General features: G+C 54.6%; 1 protein-coding gene and 1 long non-coding RNA gene across 6 annotated transcripts in view; one reads left to right on the forward strand and one right to left on the reverse strand.

Moving 5' to 3' along the window:
• Positions 1–18,298, forward strand: part of PLXNA1 (plexin A1) — a 287,103-nt gene that overhangs the window by 148,183 nt on the left and 120,622 nt on the right. For both annotated transcript variants that reach the window (XM_051983114.1, XM_051983104.1), the window contains exons 5-8: positions 14,345–14,445; positions 15,078–15,201; positions 15,302–15,455; positions 18,179–18,278. In XM_051983114.1, coding sequence (XP_051839074.1) covers positions 14,345–14,445; positions 15,078–15,201; positions 15,302–15,455; positions 18,179–18,278 — 479 coding nt within the window. The remainder of the gene's footprint in view (positions 1–14,344; positions 14,446–15,077; positions 15,202–15,301; positions 15,456–18,178; positions 18,279–18,298) is intronic.
• On the reverse strand, positions 10,282–13,248 carry LOC127552847 (uncharacterized). Of its 4 annotated transcripts, XR_007951592.1 has the most exons (4): positions 12,159–13,248; positions 11,935–11,999; positions 11,548–11,877; positions 10,282–11,271 (listed from the first exon to the last, which is right to left on the reverse strand). It is a non-coding gene; the product is annotated as an uncharacterized LOC127552847 (long non-coding RNA). The 4 variants fall into 4 exon arrangements; XR_007951596.1 differs by lacking the exon at positions 10,282–11,271 and having other exon boundaries at positions 11,494–11,820; XR_007951589.1 differs by lacking the exon at positions 10,282–11,271 and having other exon boundaries at positions 11,494–11,877.

The raw sequence follows: 18,298 nt of genomic DNA on the forward strand, positions 1-18,298 counted from the left end.
TCCAGGTGAGTAAGCTGTCTGACGCCCGCCGCTCATAAAGCTGGCGGGTATCTGAGTGCAGACCGAGCTGTCCCGGCCTCTTTGTCCGGTGTCACTCAGAGGGTAAGGGCCCTTCCTGTTTCTCGGGCCCTCTGCCGTCCTTGTGTGAGCCCCCGCCGGGTGGGCAGAGTGCAGGGACCCCGCAGCAGCGCCCGGGAGCGGGCCCCGTGTTCTCGGCGGAAGGACCCGTGGGACCGGAACCCCGCCTCTGTGCCCGCCCTCTCCCCCTGGGCCACACGGCGGGCCGGGCCCGGTCCCACCCTTGCAGCGCCTGCTGTGTGTCCTCAGGCCCCGAGCCCCGGTTTCCCACCGCCCGGGGGTGACAGCAGCGCTCACCGGCCCTCGTTCCCCGGGGCCCCTCCCGCCTCGGCGGGCACGGTCTCTGAGCCCCGGGAGATGTCTCGTGTCTGTCCGCCGGATGAGGTCTCCCCGAAGTCAGACTTTATTCATTCCTTCATCAGTGTTTACCGAGAACCTGCTTTGAGCCCAAGAGTGAGAGCTTATGGTCATGGAGGAGGAGGGAGCCGACCGGCTGGCACATACGCAGGAGGGGAATACGGTCGGTGTAGGAAATGGGAGGAAGGCGCTGCTTGCCTCAGTTTCCCGATCTGTCAGATGGGGACAATAAGAGCATCTCCCTGCCAGGGTCGTTGGGAGGATCAAATGAGATGATTTGTCAAGTGCCTGATTATCACATGGAGTGATTTGTAAAGTACAGGGCCTGACATATAGAAGGTGCTTAATAAATGCTTACTTTCTTCCATTCCGGAAGTACATGGAGAGGGAGTTACAGGCAGCGCCCAGGATTCACACTCGGGTGCAACGGCTCAGATTTCGGATCAAATAACGTTGCTGCTACAATCTGGGAGGCTCCTTCTGCCCCCAGTTTTTCCTTTGCTCCTCATGAATTCCCCAGGCCATCCCCAGACCTTGACTCTTCCTAGTAGAAGGGAAGCTCCTGGAGGGCAGGGCCGCCCAGATTTTGTGCTCACAACCCCGCTCCTCTCCGGGGCCTGGCCCTCCCAGAAGCCCCCAGCCTGCTTGCTGCTTCCCCATTGGGCAGACGAGGAAACCGGCCTGAGAAGGAAATGGCCTGGCCAGAGTCTGCCGGAACTGCCGGCTTCTGGGGCTCTCTGACTTCTGGGCCTGCCCAGTCGGTGGCCAGCCTCCCTCCCAGTCAGTGAGCAGCCTCCCTCCCGGTCAGTGACCAGCCTCCCTCCCGGTCAGTGACCAGCCTCCCTCGCGGTCAGTGACCAGCCTCCCTCCCATCAGTGAGCAGCCTCTCTCGCGGTCAGTGACCAGCCTCCCTCCCGGTCAGTGAGCAGCCTCCCTCGCGGTCAGTGACCAGCCTCCCTCCCGGTCAGTGAGCAGCCTCCCTCACGGTCAGTGACCAGCCTCCCTCCCGGTCAGTGAGCAGCCTCCCTCGCGGTCAGTGACCAGCCTCCCTCCCGGTCAGTGACCAGCAGTGAGCAGCCTCCCCCCCGGTCAGTGGCCAGCCTCCCTCCCGGTCAGTGAGCAGCCTCTCTCGCGGTCAGTGACCAGCCTCCCTCGCGGTCAGTGACCAGCCTCCCTCCCGGTCAGTGACCAGCCTCCCTCCCATCAGTGACCAGCCTCCCTCCTGGTCAGTGACCAGCCTCCCTCCCGGTCAGTGGCCAGCCTCCCTCCCGGTCAATGAATAGCCTCCCTCCCGGTCAGTGACCAGCCTCCCTCGCGGTCAGTGAGCAGCCTCCCTCCCATCAGTGACCAGCCTCCCTCCTGGTCAGTGACCAGCCTCCCTCGCGGTCAGTGGCCAGCCTCCCTCCTGGTCAGTGACCAGCCTCCCTCGCGGTCAGTGACCAGCCTCCCTCCCATCAGTGACCAGCCTCCCTCCTGGTCAGTGACCAGCCTCCCTCGCGGTCAGTGGCCAGCCTCCCTCCTGGTCAGTGACCAGCCTCCCTCGCGGTCAGTGACCAGCCTCCCTCCCATCAGTGACCAGCCTCCCTCCTGGTCAGTGACCAGCCTCCCTCCCGGTCAGTGGCCAGCCTCCCTCCCGGTCAATGAATAGCCTCCCTCCCGGTCAGTGACCAGCCTCCCTCCCATCAGTGACCAGCCTCCCTCCTGGTCAGTGACCAGCCTCCCTCCCGGTCAGTGGCCAGCCTCCCTCCCGTCAATGAATAGCCTCCCTCCCGGTCAGTGACCAGCCTCCCTCCCGGTCAGTGGCCAGCCTCCCTCGCGGTCAGTGACCAGCCTCCCTCCCATTAGTGACCAGCCTCCCTCGCGGTCAGTGACCAGCCTCCCTCGCGGTCAGTGACCAGCCTCCCTCCCGGTCAGTGACCAGCCTCCCTTCTGCTCTGGGGCCGAGGGCGATCCGGCCGCTCTTCCCGCTTTCTGCTCAGTTGATTAATAAAAAGAAATATTTGCCAGGGCTGTGGTTATCAGAGAAGCAGAGAAGTAATTAAGTGAACAATTGTGTCCCGGCTCCTGGGGCCCGGAGCTCCCGGGGATTCTAATCTCATCTGGAGGAGCTATTAATTAGGAGCCGAACCTGTCAGGCCGCCTTTTGTTTGCGGGTTGCGAGGAGCTGCTTCTGCTTCAGTTTGTTGGGAAGGATTTGGGGTGCGGGGACCCAGAGGTCCGGCTCCCACCTCTCCACCTCTCGTGGCCAGCCCCGGCCCGCTCTGGCCCCAGTGTCCGCTGGGATTCCGGGTGGCCCAGGAGGCCTCTGCTGGCCCTGATTACTGCCCGTGTTTGTTCCTCGCCAGCTGGGGCCAGGCTGGGCACCCCAGGAGAGGCTGGAGGGAAAAGGAGGTGCAGGTGATGGCCCTGGAGCTCAAGGGGCTTTCTGGGAAGGTGAAAGTGGGGAGCAGATTTGTTCAATGGAGGCTCGGGAGGCAGCTGGCTTTTTTTCTTGTTTCCTGAATTTTCTTAAGGATTTCTCTAAGGATAGTCAATCTCTGGAAGGAAGGAGAAGGCTTATGGGCTGTGAAAGGACCTTCATTAAACTAACTCTCTCTCTCTCTCTCTCTCTCTCTCTCTCTCTCTCTCTCTCTCTCTCTCTCTCTCTCTCTCTGTCTGTCTCTCTCCTTCTTCTTCTTCCTTCTTCTTCTTCTCTCCCCCCTTCCTCCTTCTCTCTCTCTTCTTTCCCTCCTTTCCCCCCTCTCTAAATACATCTTTCTTTCTCTTTGTCTCCCCCTTCCCCACTTCTCCCTCTCTGCTCTCTCTCTCTGTCTGTCTGTCTTTTTTTATTTTTTTATTTACAAGTTATATGCATGGGTAATTTTATACCATTGACAATTGCCAAATCTTTTGTTCCAATTTTTCTTTCTTTCTTTTTTATTTTATAATAACTTTTTATTGACAAAACCTAGGGTAATTTTTTACAGTATTATCCCTTGCACTCACTTCTGTTCCGATTTTTCCCCTCCCTCCCTCCACCCCCTCCCCCAGATGGCAAGCAGTCCTTTACATGTTAAATAGGTTACAGTGTATCCTAGATACAGTATATGTTTGCAGAACCAAACAGTTCTCTTGTTGCACAGGGAGAATTGGATTCAGTAAAAATAACCTGGGAAGAAAAACAAAGATGCAAGCAGTTTATATTCATTTCCCAGTGTTCTTTCTTTGGGTGTAGCTGCTTCTGTCCATCTTTGATCAATTGAAACTGAGTTATATCTCTTTGTCAAAGAAATCCATTTCCATCAGAATACATCCTCATACAATATCGTTGTCGAAGTGTATAATGATCTCCTGGTTCTGCTCATTTCACTCAGCATCAGTTCATGTAAGTCTCGCCAGTCCTCTCTGTATTCATCCTGCTGGTCATTTCTTACAGAACAATAATATTCCATAACATTCAATTTACCCAGCCATTCTCCAATTGATGGGCATCCATTCATTTTCCAGCTTCTAGCCACTACAAATAGGGCTGCTACAAACATTTTGGCACATACAGGTCCCTTTCCCTTCTTTAGTATCTCTTTGGGATATAAGCCCAATAGAAACACTGCTGGATCAAAGGCTATGCACAGTTTGATAACTTTTGGGGCATAATTCCAGATTGCTCTCCAGAATGGTTGGATCAGTTCACAACTCCACCAACAATGCACCAGTATTCCCAGTTTTCCCGCATCCCCTCCAACATTCATCATTATTTTTTCCTGTCATCTTAGCCAATCTGACAGGTGTGTAGTGGTATCTCAGAATTGTCTTAATTTGCATTTCTCTGATCAACAGTGATTTGGAACACTCTTTCATATGAGTAGTAATAGTTTCAATTTCATCCTCTGAAAATTGTCTGTTCATATCCTTTCACCATTTATCAATTGCAGAATGGCTTGATTTCTTATAAATTAGAGTCAATTCTTTATATATTTTGGAAATGAGGCCTTTATCAGAACCTTTAATTGTAAAGATGTTTTCCCAGTTTGTTACTTCCCTACTAATCTTGTTTGCATTCGTTCTGTTTGTACAAAGGCTTTTTAATTTGATATAATCAAAATTTTCTGTTTTGTGATCGGTAATAGTCTCTAGTTCATCTTTGGTCACAAATTTCTTTCTCCTCCACAAGTCTGAGAGATAAACTATCCTGTGTTCCTCTAATTTATTTATAATCTCATTCTTTATGCCTCCTAGATCATGGACCCATTTTGATCTTATCTTGGTATATGGTGTTAAGTGTGGGTCCATGCCTAATTTCTGCCATACTAATTTCCAGTTATCCCAGCAGTTTTTGTCAAATAATGAATTCTTATCCCAGAAGTTAGGATCTTTGGGTTTGTCAAACACTAGGTTGCTATAGTTGACTGTTCTGTCTTGTGAACCTAACCTTTTCCACTGATCCACTAATCTCTTTCTTAGCCAATACCAAATGGTTTTGGTGACTGCTGCTTTATAATATAATTTTAGATCAGGTACAGCCAGGCTGCCTTCATTTGATTTTTTTTTTCCCATTTATTCCCTTGAGATTCTCGACCTTTTATTGTTCCAAATGAATTTTGTTGTTATTTTTCCTAGGTCATTAAAATATTTTCTTGGAAGTCTGATTGGTATAGCACTAAATAAATAGATTAGTTTAGGGAGTATTGTCATCTTTATTATATTCGCTCGACCTCTCCAAGAGCACTTAATATTTTTCCAATTGTCTGACTTTATTTGTGTGGAAAGTTTTTTGTAATTTTGCTTATATAATTCCTGACTTTTCTTTGGTAGATAGATTCCCAAATATTTTATGCCGTCAATGGTTATTTTGAATGGAATTTCTCTTTGTATTTCTTGCTGTTGAATTTTGTTGCTGATGTATAAAAATGCTGAGGATTTATGGGGATTTATTTTGTCTCCTGCTACTTTGCTAAAGTTATGAATTCTTTCTTTTTTTTTAAATTTTTAAAAAAAATTTTTATTTAATAATTACTTTATATTGACAGAATCCATGCCAGGGTAATTTTTTTTTTTTACAACATTATCCTTTGCACTCGTTTCTGTTCCAATTTTTTTCCCCTCCCTCCCTCCACCCCCTCCCCTAGATGGCAAGCAGTCCTTTATATGTTGGATATGTTGCAGTATATCCTAGATACAATATATGTTTGCAGAACCGAACAGTTCTCTTGTTGCGTAGGGAGAATTAGATTCAGAAGGTATAAATAACCTGGGAAGAAAAACAAAAATGCAGATAGTTCACATTTGTTTCCCAGTGTTCTTTCTTTGGGTGTAGCTGCTTTTGTCCGTCATTTATCAATTGAAACTCAGTTAGGTCTCTTTGTCAAAGAAATCCACTTCCATCAAAATATGTCTTCATACAATATCGTCAAAGTGTATAATGATCTCCTGGTTCTGCTCATTTCACTTAGCATCAGTTATGAATTATTTCTAATATCTGCTCTCTCTTTTGCTCTTCCTTCTGTCCCTTTCCCTGTCTCTCCCCTTTCTTCCCCCCTCCTTCTGTATTTTTCCCCCCTTTCCCCTCTTGCCCTTCTTTTTCTCTTTCTCCCCTTCTCTGCCTCTCTCTCCCCTTTTTTACTCCTCCCCCTCTGGGTCTCTTTCTCTCTCTCTTCCCCTCTGCATCTCCCCCCTTTCTCTTCCCTCTTCCTGCCATTTCCCCTTTCCTCGACATTAACTTGTGAATGTTGAACAGATATAGGGATTTTTCTGAGGAGGAGGAGGGCTAGTTCCAGGTGTAGGCAAAATGGAGAAAAATATATCTTATGTTAGCCTAGTGTTCATCCCTTAACTCCCTCCTCTAAGAAAAAAAGTCCTAGAACATTCAGAACTGAGCAGAACCTTGGAACGGAGCACTGGAACGTGGAAGCTGGAGTGACCTGGGGTGGGGGCTGGCCAGGGGTCTCACACTCAGAATACGGACAGTGTGGCACGACCCTAGGACGTTAAAACTCTGAGGAAACTCGAGCTACCTACAGCCTGTGGGAACGGAAGCCATCTGCCCTAGTCCGCTCATTTTGTGGCCATTCACTGGTCTCACTCCTTCCTGGCTCTCTGGGGTCCCTTTGGGGTTTTCTTGGCAAAGCCCTGCAGGGGCTGGCCATTTCCTTTTCCAGTCCCTTTTCCAGATGAGGAAACAGAGGCAGACAGGGTAAAGGAACTCGCTCAGGTCATACAGCCAGTAAGCGTCTGGGGCTGCATTTGAACTCCATTGCCGGCATTCAGGGCACCACCTGGCTGCCTCCGACTCAGGCCCCGAGGAACGGAACAGACCTAAGGCCACACGTTAAAATTGGCCACAATCCTGGGGCCCCCCGGCCGGCCCCGTGTGAGTGCCCACAGACTCACTGCTGCTCTCTGGGCTCATATCTGACAGCCTCCCAAGCCCAGCAGGGAGGGTTTCTGTGTCCATCCTACGGACTCAGTGACCGGTGACCACCAAAGTCACCTTTTAAGTCAGTCAGAGGCAGAGAGAACCTGGTCCTCCTTTGGAGGCTCCCTAGCCAGCCTCTTCCCTTCCCCCATCCCTGAGCTGATACCCGCGTTCCGCCTGGCCAGGAGTGCTTTGGTCCTGGATCCTTCCTGGAACCCAGAGCCGTTTGGAGATGGGGGAGCAGGCGTGGGGAGGGGCAGGGGCAGGAACGGCGGCGGCGGGCAGCTTTGGGCCTGGAACCGCGTGCTTTCTCAGTTTGACCTCTCCCGAGTTAATTCTCTCCCATTCATGCCCAGATGTTCTAATTCTTTATGTAAATGGTTATTTAAAATTTCTCGGAGCCTCTGTCCTGCATCTAAATTAGCAACAGATTCCTTTCCTTGCCACTGTTGGGGCGACGTGTAAACCGCAATTCTGGCTGAAGAATTTTCCCTCTCATGCCAGGTGCTGGGCTGGGCCCTGGGCCCGGCAAGGGGCGGCTCCCTGTGCCGGACCCCTCGCGGCCGTCCGGGCCGAAGGCAGGGGTCACTTAGGTTCCTTGGGGCTTGCCATGCGCCTGGCACGCAGTGGGAGCTTCATTGATGCTCACTGATCCGTCATTGAATCCCTGCTCTTGGCTGCTTTTCACCTGTGCCCACACAGATGCCCAGGTGCCTGCTGAGAGGCTGAGTTGGGCGAGGGCGACTGCTGCTGGTGGAGGCCACGGGCTGGTAGGTCAGGAAGAACACACTTAGAAGGTCACCCTGGAACACCGGCTTGGAGTCTCTGAGAGTGTTTTCCACACCTCCGTCTGTGAGAAAGGTTCTCTAGGCGCATGTTATCTCTGTTTCACAGATGGGGACACTGAGATTCAGTGACATGGAGGCTCGGGCTCATGGTCACTGCCCAGTCAGAGAGAGGGTCAGGACTGACGACTTTCTCCCTCCCCAAACCTTTATTCATTCCACTATGCAGAGGTGTCACCCCGGACCAGCACAAGGCGGGGGGCAGAGATCACGTGATGTGGGGTTCGAGGGGGGAGAACAGGCGGCCCTCTTCTGTAATGACCGCGTATTTAAAATCAGCCGGAGTCAGGAATTCAGGTTAAGGGGAAAATCTTCAATATTTATTGAAGTGAAGAGGTGAATAAAGATTGCAATAGCAAATATAGGCAAGAAAGATTGCGATAGCAAATATAGGCAGTTGCGACAGGAAGCCAGCTAAGAGAGAGAGACGCGAGCCGAGCCAACCGTGGCAATGGCAATCCCAAAAGTCTCTCCTCCCCTTCCTTTTCCACTCCCCTGCCTCCACCCACCAAAATCATCATTTCCTATACAACACATCAGGACTTGCACAAAGAGTGGGTGGGGGCCATTCTTTCTCCAAGCTTATATATTAATAGAGTATGGTCCAATTACTATTTAGCCTTATGTGCTTGGGACCTCAGTGCATCAACTCAAGCCTCAGCCCATTACATCTCCCGCTTTCTTTTGTTTTAGAACACAGGTGATCATGCCATCCCTGACTCCTCAGGGAGGTCAGAGCCCCCAAGGGGAGGTGATCACACCCTCCCTGATTTCTCAGGAAAGGAGGTGAAAGCACTGAAAAGGAGGTGATCACGACCCCCCTGACTTCTCAGGAAGGGAGGTGAAAGCACTAAAAAGGAGATAATCACGCCCTCCCTGACATCTCAGGAAGGGAGATGAAAAGCACCAAAGGGAAGTGGGGGTTGCTAGCAGGTTTCTGGGCTCAAGTGTCTTATTATGCACAAACCCATCAGCATGGGAACACATAGCATATAGCAACAACGCAAAGACTATTAGTGATGACTCTCCCCACAGTCAGTGCAGGCTTGATGTGGTGTAACAAACATGAATTATACACCCAAGTATCGGTATAACAAACAATATAAATCAACATTGTGTTGTTAAAGATTGCCAGAAGTCCTAGAAGGAGAGTATGTAAACAGCAGTCACACATACACTCTTCAGCAGCCAAGAGATAGTCCAAAACCAATCTATTGTCCATTGCTTCACATATCAGGGAATCCAATGATCCCCCCAAGTTTTTGAAGTCCAGCAAAAGTCTTTTTGTCTTAGGGAATCCAATGATTCCAGCAGATTTTGAAGTCCTGTAACAGTCTTATCATTTCTCAGAAAATCCAATGATTCCTGAGGGCTTTCAAGTCTTATGTCTCAAAGAATCCAATGATTCCTGAAGGATTTAAAGTCCTACAACAATCTACTGTCTCAGAGAATCCAATGATTTCTGAGGGTTTTGAAGTCCAATGATTTTCTATGTCCATGAGTCAAACGCCATAACTGCCACACTCTTTCAATGGTGAGCACAATCAGCAACAGAACCACCTGATATTTCTTGGGTCTTCTCCTTTGTTTCAAGGGTCTGCTTCATCTCTCCACAATGGACAAGGCAAATACGGATCATTGGCACCCATCTGATTCCTTCTCCACCTGTAGAGATACAAGCAAACCCTCTCCCCCAAGCAGTTAGCCTATCTGGTCCCTTCCATTCACCACTTTCTGGGTCTCTCCACATCACCTGGCGATTATCTAAAGATAGTGGAGCTGCTCGCACTGGACATTGCCCTTCAGGTGGATTATAAAACCTGTCTGCCGGAGCCAGTGCATCTTTGTCAAAAATAAAGAAGTTAATAGTATAAAGAGCTAGATTTAGTAGTTCTCTAGGGTTACCTGTGGCTCCCCCTTTCTTTTGTTTTTGGAGGAGCATCTTAATGTCTCTGTTTCTCCTCTCTACTATTGCCTGTCCTTGAGGATTAAAGGGTATGCCAGTGGTGTGTAAAATCTTATACTGTGCACAAAAGTGTGCAAAATGTTTGGAGGTGTATGCAGGACCATTGTCTGTTTTTATTGCTTGTGGCACACCCATAATGGCAAATGCTTGCTTGAGGAATTCAGTGACCACTCGAGCTGTCTCTTTTGCTGCTGGTATGGCAAAAGTGAATCCTGAAAAGGTGTCTACCACAACATGGATAATAGACAGACGACCGAAAGATTTATAATGGGTCACATCCATTTGCCAGATTTCATTGGGTCTCAAACCATGAGGGTTCTTCCCTGGAGGCAGTGTAGGAGCGTGGAAAGGAAGGCAAGCTGTACAGCTTTTTACTATGCTCCTAGCTTCCTCTTTTGTAATCCCAAATTGTAAACGCAAAGCTCGAGCAGCCTGATGGTATTTAAAATGGGATTCCTGGGCCTCCTGAAATAAAGGCGTACTGGCTAACATAGTTAAAAGGCTATCTGCCTTTGAATTCCCATCAAAAATAGGGCCTGGGTGTCCACTATGTGAGTGGACATGCAAGATATAAATCTTACCTGGATGTTTTCTCACTTGCTCCTGAAGTTCCTTAAAGAGCTGATATATATATTAGAGGCTACAAATTTTATTTGGGCTGTGGCAATTCTTTGTACCACACCTACTGAATAGGCTGAATCAGATATTATATTTATGTCTCCTGGGTAATAAGTGAGAGCTAACATGATTGCATATAATTCGTTTTGCTGAGTGGACTGAAAAGGAGATGGCTCAGTGGATAGAGCACCAGCCTTGAAGTCAAGAGGACCTGAGTTCAAATCCAGCCTCAGACACTTAACAATTCCTGGTTGTATGACCATGGGCAAGTCAATTAACCCCAACTACGTCAGCAAAAAAAAGCAAAAAGAAGAAGAGAAACAAACAGGAAGCCAGCTAGCAGAGAGAGATGTGAGCTGAGCAAACCGTGGCAAAGCAATATCAAAAAGTCTCTCCTTCCCCTTCCTTTTCCACTCCCCTGCCTCCACCCACCAAAATCGTCATTTCCTATACAAAACATCAGGACTTGCACAAAGAGTGGGTGGGGGCCATTCTTTCTCCAAGCTTATATATTAATAGAGTATGGTCCAATTACTATTTAGCCTCATTTGCTTGAGACCTCAGTGCATCAACTCAAGCCTCAGCCCATTACATCTTTCTGTGTGAGTTTGACATCGCGTACATACCAGACACTCTGCTCAAGGGGAAGGACCCGAGACTGTGTGGGAGCAAGGGCCGAGAGCAGGAGGGAACCTCCCTCATCCCCAAAGTTTATTAGTGGGGAAATCGAGGCCCAGAAAACTGAAATGACTTGTCACTGGCAAAGTTGGGGATTGGTCTAGGTCTTCTCATTCAGGCATTCAAGGCAGTACCGCAAATTCCCTTTTCGGGCTTATTTCCCTGCTCCCAAACTTCAATCCTACCTAACTTCTTTTTTCTTCTCCAGCCCTACTCCCATCTTCCTTCACACCTTCATTCATTCATTCAGTGTTTTATTCCGTACACTTTGCCCTTCCCACCTTCGTTCATTCATTCATTCATTCAGTGTTCTATTCCGTACACTTTGCCCTTCCCACCTTCGTTCATTCATTCATTCATTCAGTGTTCTATTCCGTACACTTCGCCCTTCCCACCTTCGTTCATTCATTCATTCATTCAGTGTTCTATTCGTACACTTTGCCCTTCCCACCCTCATTCATTCATTCATTCAGTGTTCTATTCGGTACACTTCGCCCTTCCCACCTTCGTTCATTCATTCATTCATTCAGTGTTCTATTCCGTACACTTTGCCCTTCCCACCCTCATTCATTCATTCATTCAGTGTTCTATTCCGTACACTTTGCCCTTCCCACCTTCGTTCATTCATTCATTCATTCAGTGTTCTATTCGGTACACTTTGCCCTTCCCACCTTCATTCATTCATTCATTCAGTGTTCTATTCGGTACACTTTGCCCTTCCCACCTTCGTTCATTCATTCATTCATTCAGTGTTCTATTCGGTACACTTTGCCCTTCCCACCTTCGTTCATTCATTCATTCATTCAGTGTTCTATTCCGTACACTTTGCCCTTCCCACCTTCGTTCATTCATTCATTCATTCAGTGTTCTATTCGGTACACTTTGCCCTTCCCACCTTCGTTCATTCATTCATTCATTCAGTGTTCTATTCGGTACACTTTGCCCTTCTCACCTTCGTTCATTCATTCATTCATTCAGTGTTCTATTCGGTACACTTTGACCTTCCCACCTTCGTTCATTCATTCATTCATTCAGTGTTCTATTCCGTACACTTTGCCCTTCCCACCTTCGTTCATTCATTCATTCAGTGTTCTATTCTGTACACTTTGCCCTTCCCACCTTCGTTCATTCATTCATTCAGTGTTCTATTCCGTACACTCTGCCCTTCCCACCTTCGTTCATTCATTCATTCAGTGTTCTATTCGGTACACTTTGCCCTTCCCACCTTCGTTCATTCATTCATTCATTCAGTGTTCTATTCGGTACACTTTGCCCTTCCCACCTTCATTCATTCATTCAGTGTTCTATTCCGTACACTTTGCCCTTCCCACCTTCATTCATTCATTCAGTGTTCTATTCCGTACACTTTGCCCTTCCCACCTTCATTCATTCATTCATTCATTCAGTTACATTCTGTACACTGTCGGACGTTGTAAGAGAGGAACAAGGTGAGGGCCGCTGATGGTCCTTGTAGTCTTGGTGGCAGTCAGGGTATGTGGCCGGAGAAAATGGAAATAGAAATAGAATTGAAATCTAAATAGAGGCAGAAATAGAAGAAAGACTGGAGATATGACGTGCTTTTAGCACTACTACAAGAGATAAGAGAGAATATCGCTTCTCTTTTATTTTACCTGATAAATAGTAGTTTGTTGTTTCCAATTACACGTAAAGGTAGCTCCAGCGTTCATTTTTCCTCCCTCCCTCTCTTGCCTCCCCCTCCCTGAGACAGCAGGCAATCTGATAAAGGGTTATATGTGTACAGGCGTGTTTAACAGATTTCCACACTAGTCATCTTGAGAAAGAAGCGAGAACAAAGGGGAACCTAAGGAAAGGGAGAGCAGCCCCTCGGTGGGCAGGCGGGCCTCCCCGCCCCTCTCTGGGAGGGGGCGGCGGCGCTCCTCCTGAGCTTTGGCTGGGGACTCGGCCCCTGCGTTGCTGAGAACGCCGGACCTGTCGCGGCCGAGCCTCGAACGCGCTACTTTGCTGTACGATGCTCCCCTGGTTCTGCTCATTTCTCCCAGCGTCCGTTCGTGTGACTGTTGAGGGTTTCTGGCTATTGCTGCTCCTCATTCCCTGGAGGGCGACGATGCTGCGTGGCGAACGTTCTCCTGCAGCCGGCTCGGCCTTTCCCCTCTCAGTTTCCGGTTCTGTCCCCACCGAAAGCGCTGCTGGGGGCAGTTTGGGGGCTGGGTCCTCTGCCCCTCCCTGATCTTTCTGGGCGCAGACCTAGCAGGCCGGACCAGCGGCTGTGCGGGGCCGGGGACATGTCGCTGTGAGCCGGCGTGTCCGTGTGTGTGTGTGGGGGGAGTGTTTCCCCGTTTGTCTGTCAGCAAGGAAGGGCTTCCGAGGGGGTTGGGACCTGGCCGCCCTGCGGGCCGGGGACATGTCGCTGTGAGCCGGCGTGTCCGTGTGTGTGTGTGTGGGGGGAGTGTTTCCCCGTTTGTCTGACAGCAGGGAAGGGCTTCCGAGGGGGTCCGGGCCTGGCCGCCCTGCGGGCCTGGGACATGTCTCTGTGAGCCGGTGTGTCCGTGTGTGTGAGGGGGGAGTGTTTCCCCGTACCCAGGCCGCTCTTTGTCTGACAGCAGAGAAGGGCTTCCGAGGACGGCGGCGCTGGGAGCTGCGCAGAAGGGGAACGTTTGGGGGGCGGGCGGCCGTGCTGGGAGGTGGGAGACCCTGGGAGGTGGATGGGCGGTGAACAGCATGTGGAAGTTGGGAAACGTGAAGGTGAGGCGGGGCAGGACCCGGGCTGTTTCCAGACTGAGAGAGGCTTTGCGGAAGCCCGCCGGAATTTAAGCTGATGGCGTCTGGGCCGCGCTCTTGCTTTCCTGTAGTTTCTGCCCTCAGTGTGGTGCCTCGTATGCAGCAGGTACTTAATCAGTGCTTGTGGCCTGATAGGGAGCAATTGCATGTTCTTGAGCAGGAAGGCAGCGGCCGAGCCCTGTCTGGGAAGGTCTTCGAGAAGCAGGACGCGGGGGCACAGGCGCACGGAGACTCCAGGGAGCTGCACATCGGTTACCTTGTAAAACTGTCCATTCATTTTACGAAATGTGGCCCAGCCACATTCGCTGCTCTCCGGGTGCTGTGTGTCCGACGTCCCTGACCCGTGCCCCCGGAGTAGGAGCAGGAGGGCCCCGAGAGGCCCCGCGCTGAGGGAAGGGAGCGTCCCGAGGAGGGGCCGCCGGGCCGGGTCCCACCCAGCGTGGCCACGAGGCAGGGCGAGCGCTCGGGTGGGGGGCTCCGAGCCCACCCCGCCTGCTGTCCCGGGAGCGTCGGGGAAACCTCCCCCACCTCCTGGGGTCCTGTCCCCGGCTCCCCGGGGGCTCCCCCTCGCGCGGGGTGGGAGCGGGCTGGCCACTGCCGGAGAAGGCCCCCTGCCCAAGCCTCTGCCTCGAGCCTGTCCTTCCCTTGCAGGTGACCCGGGTTCCGGTGGAGAGCTGCGAGCAGTACGCGACGTGCGAGCTGTGCCTGGGCTCCCGGGACCCCCACTGCGGGTGGTGCGTCCTGCACAACGTGTGAGTCTCCCCCGGGGCCGGGGCCGGGAGGGCGCGTGTGAATAGAAATAGAAAATCTATGCAGGATTTAAGTGTGGTCTCCCTAACTCAAGCCCCTCCTATCAGGTACGGCCCCCGCGCCTGCCTTCTAAACCTGGTGACTCCCCACCACACACACACACACACACGTGTTCTTGTACGTATATGTGTGCACATGCATGTATATGAACATGTGTGTGTGTGGCCGCGGCTCCCTTGGTTCCCTCCCAGAACCTCTGTAGCCCCCCTCCCCCAGGCCGGCTTTTCCCCCTTTGGGAGAATACTGACCCTGAGGGGCCGCTCTCCCCTTCCTTGTTCTCGGGGGCGAGGAGGGCGGCCGGGGGGCCGAGGGGAGTGAGTTCGGCTGCCCGGCCCGCGCCCCCTTCCTTGTAGCCCTGAGTGTGGCCCGCATCGGGGGGGGGGGCACTCGCGGGGAACGGCCAGAGACGGGGGTGCGGGTGCTCTGAGGGTCGCTGGCAGGGGGTCCGGGTCCGCGGCCGCGGGGCCTTCCTGAGGGGCCGGGAAGCCGGGGCGGCCCCAGGACGTGCGGGACCCGGGGGCTTTGGGGAAGGGGCCGGACTCTGCTCCCGGTGACCCGTCTCTCTTCCCGCCAGCTGCTCCCGGAAGGACCGCTGCGAGCGCGCCGACGAGCCCCAGCGCTTCGCCTCCGACCTGCTGCAGTGCGTCCAGCTCACCGTCCGGCCCAAGAACATCTCGGTCACCATGTCGGAGGTCCCGGTACGTCCCGCCTCTCGGAGGCTTCCTGCGCCGTCGGGGGGTCTCCTGGGTCTCTGGCCACTCATCCCTCCTCTTCCTCCCTCCCTCTCCGGCCGCGTAGCTCGTCCTGCAAGCCTGGAACGTCCCTGACCTCTCGGCGGGAGTCAACTGTTCCTTCGAAGACTTCACGGAGTCCGAGAGCCGCATCGAGGACGGGAAGATCTACTGCCGCTCGCCCTCCTCCCGGGACGTGGTGCCCATCACCCGGGGACAGGGTGAGTCTGTCTGAGGGCCGGGGCCCGCTCATGGAGGGAGCGCAGCCTTCGGGGTCAGGAGCCCTGGATTTGGGTTGGGAGCACGTGGGTGCCTCAGCGTCCGCATCTGCAAAATGGGAGCAAGCCTCCGCGGGTTGGTTGGCTCAGGCTTAGTTGAGTTCGGTCACCAGTGGCCACGCGAGGGCCGCCTGACCCGGCCTATGACCTTTCTCCGCTCTCCCGATGTGAGCCCCTCACGCCTGTTGACACGAATCTGGAGCCGGATGCGGCTGCCTCGGCCCCCGCGGTCCCGCTGGGGAGAGCCGGCCTGGAGCACCGGGCCCGGGCCCTCCCCCCGCACCCCAGTGGCCGAGCGGCGGCCACGGCCCTGACCGTTTGGGACAGGGCCGAGCTCGGGAGGGGCCCCCGCCCCTGGTGGTGGCCCACAGCCCTCAGGCGGGAGGAGAAAGTTGGGGGTCCGGGGGCCCCGGGGGGTGGTGCTTGTTTATCTGCTTTGGCTCATGGGTGGGAGGTTGGGGGAAGGAGACTGCGGGACTTTTTTCTGAGGCTCCAAAATGAGTCCTGGGCCCACCTTCAGCCTAAGAGAGATTTTGGGAGCCAGGGTACAGTGAGCCCTCGAGATTCCCTGCCAGCACCTGCTGGGAGGCCTGGGGAGCCCGGTCCCCCCGGAGCACAGTCTGTCCATCCCCCCACCCCAAGCACAGCCCCCCCGGAGCATGGTCCCCTCGGAGCACAGTCCCCTGGAGCACAGTCCCCCCCGGAGCATGGTCCTCTCCTGGAGCACAGTCCCCCCCGGAGCACAGTCCCCCTGGAGCACAGTCCCCCTGGAGCACAGTCCCCCCCTGAGCACAGTCCCCCTGGAGCACAGTCCCCCTGGAGCATAGTCCCCCCAGAGCACAGTCCTTCCCAGGAGCACAGCCCCCGTGGATCATAGTCTCTTGGAGCACAGTCCCTCCGGAGCACGGTCCCCCCTGGAGCATGGTCCCCCCGGAGCACAGTCCCCCCCGGAGTACGGTCCTCCCTGGAGCACAGTCCCCCCCGGAGCACAGTCCCCCCAGAGCACAGTCCCCCTGGAGCACAGTCCCCCCCGGAGCACAGTCCCCCCAGAGCACAGTCCCCCTGGAGCACAGTCCCCCCCGGAGCACAGTCCCTCCGGAGCACAGTCCCCGATCTCTGGCCGGCTCTGCTGCCCTCAGGCCCGTCCGCAGGGATCAGGCCTGTGGTCTCCAGGGAGCCCCCCCCCAGCTCCCTTGTTCCGTTCCACGTCCCGCGCCTGTGACGTCACCGGGGCTGACGGGCGCCTCTGACCCCCGCCGGGAGCAGGCCCGGGGTCCCACACACGAGGCTCCTGCCGCTGCGGCCCCGGAGCCGAGGGTGGGGGCCGGGGGCGGGAGAAGTCCGGCATCTGGTCAGCGGGGGGCAGGAGCCCGCGTGAATGGCCGCAGTGTGTCCTGGGGGGGGGCCGGCCCGGGGGCCTGAGGGCCGCGTCCTGCGGGCTGAGTCACTCTCTGGGAGCCCCCCCCCCTCCCGCTGCCGCCCGGGGCTTTCCTGGGCCCGGACAAAGGGCTTGTTTTCATTTCCAGCCCCGGCTCCCACAGGGAGCATCTGAACTCATGTTTACTGATTCCTTCGAAGGCCGCGGGTCAGAGGCTGCTGGGTGGGAGGGTCGGGCCGGGCCAGGGGGGAGGGGCGGATGCGGGCCGGGCCGGCGGGGGAGGGGAGGAGGGGGAAGGGCGGCCCCGGCCGGGCGATGCTGGGCTCTGGGGGGGCCCGAGGCCGGGCGGGGGGGGGGCGGGCAGATAATGGGCCCGGGGCCTCCTGGCTGACCGGCTCTGGGGCCCAGACTCACCCCCGGAAAACCTGGGAACCCCGGCGGGGGGGAGGCTCCCAGCGGCCCCCTGGGCAGCGCCTCCTGCGGCCCGCGGCCTTCCTGCTGCCCGGCCCCCGGGCAGCGCTCTCGGAGAACGCCTTTAAACACCTAAATGCTCAGTGCAGGGTTACCCTGACACAGTCATCCCGGTGTCTTCCCAAACGCTCCCTCCCCTTCCTGAGGAAATGTGGGAAACCTCGGCGAGCGCCCTCGGGTAGAGCCCGTGGGGCCTGCGCCCGGCCTGGGAGGGGAGGTCGCAGGGACGTTGCTCTCCCCGAGGTCCGGGGGAGGAAATGGGGGGGGCGGGGAGAGGGGGCGGGGGCACGTCGGCTGGGGGGAGCCTGAGAGGCTGTGGCATGGTGGGGGGCTTCTCTGCGCGACGTTCCCCCTCCTATCTCCTCTCCTACCACAGACAACAGTCAGGCTCGGCGGGTGCTCCCCGAGGGCTGGGGGGCCTCTCTCTGCGGCGTCCCGCGGGGCCCCACTCACGGGCGGGCAGGGGGCCAGAGGCCCGGCCCCGCCTCGCGGTGCTCCCTCCCTCCGGGTGCCGGTGCTCCCTCCCTCCGGGTGCCGGTGCTCCCTCCCTCCGGGTGCCGGTGCTCCCTCCCTCCGGGTGCCGGTGCTCCCTCCCTCCGGGTGCCGGTGCTCCCTCCCTCCGGGTGCCGGTGCTCCCTCCCTCCGGGTGCCGGTGCTCCCTCCCTCCGGGTGCCGGTGCTCCCTCCCTCCGGGTGCCGGTGCTCCCCGGTGAGAGGAGAGACCCGATGGGGATGAGCCCCTGGGCCTGGGCCTCTTCTGGACCCCAGCCCCTTCTCCTCTCCCACCCCTCACCCTTTCTCCCTGATTTCTCTTGAAGGAGACAAGAGGGTGGTGAAGCTCTACCTGAAGTCCAAGGAGACGGGGAAGAAGTTCGCGTCTGTGGATTTTGTCTTTTACAACTGCAGCGTCCACCAGTCGTAAGTGACGGCAGCCCCGG

The sequence above is a fragment of the Antechinus flavipes genome, chromosome 1 (genome assembly GCF_016432865.1).
Source record: "Antechinus flavipes isolate AdamAnt ecotype Samford, QLD, Australia chromosome 1, AdamAnt_v2, whole genome shotgun sequence".
In the NCBI taxonomy this organism is placed as follows: Eukaryota; Metazoa; Chordata; class Mammalia; order Dasyuromorphia; family Dasyuridae; genus Antechinus; species Antechinus flavipes.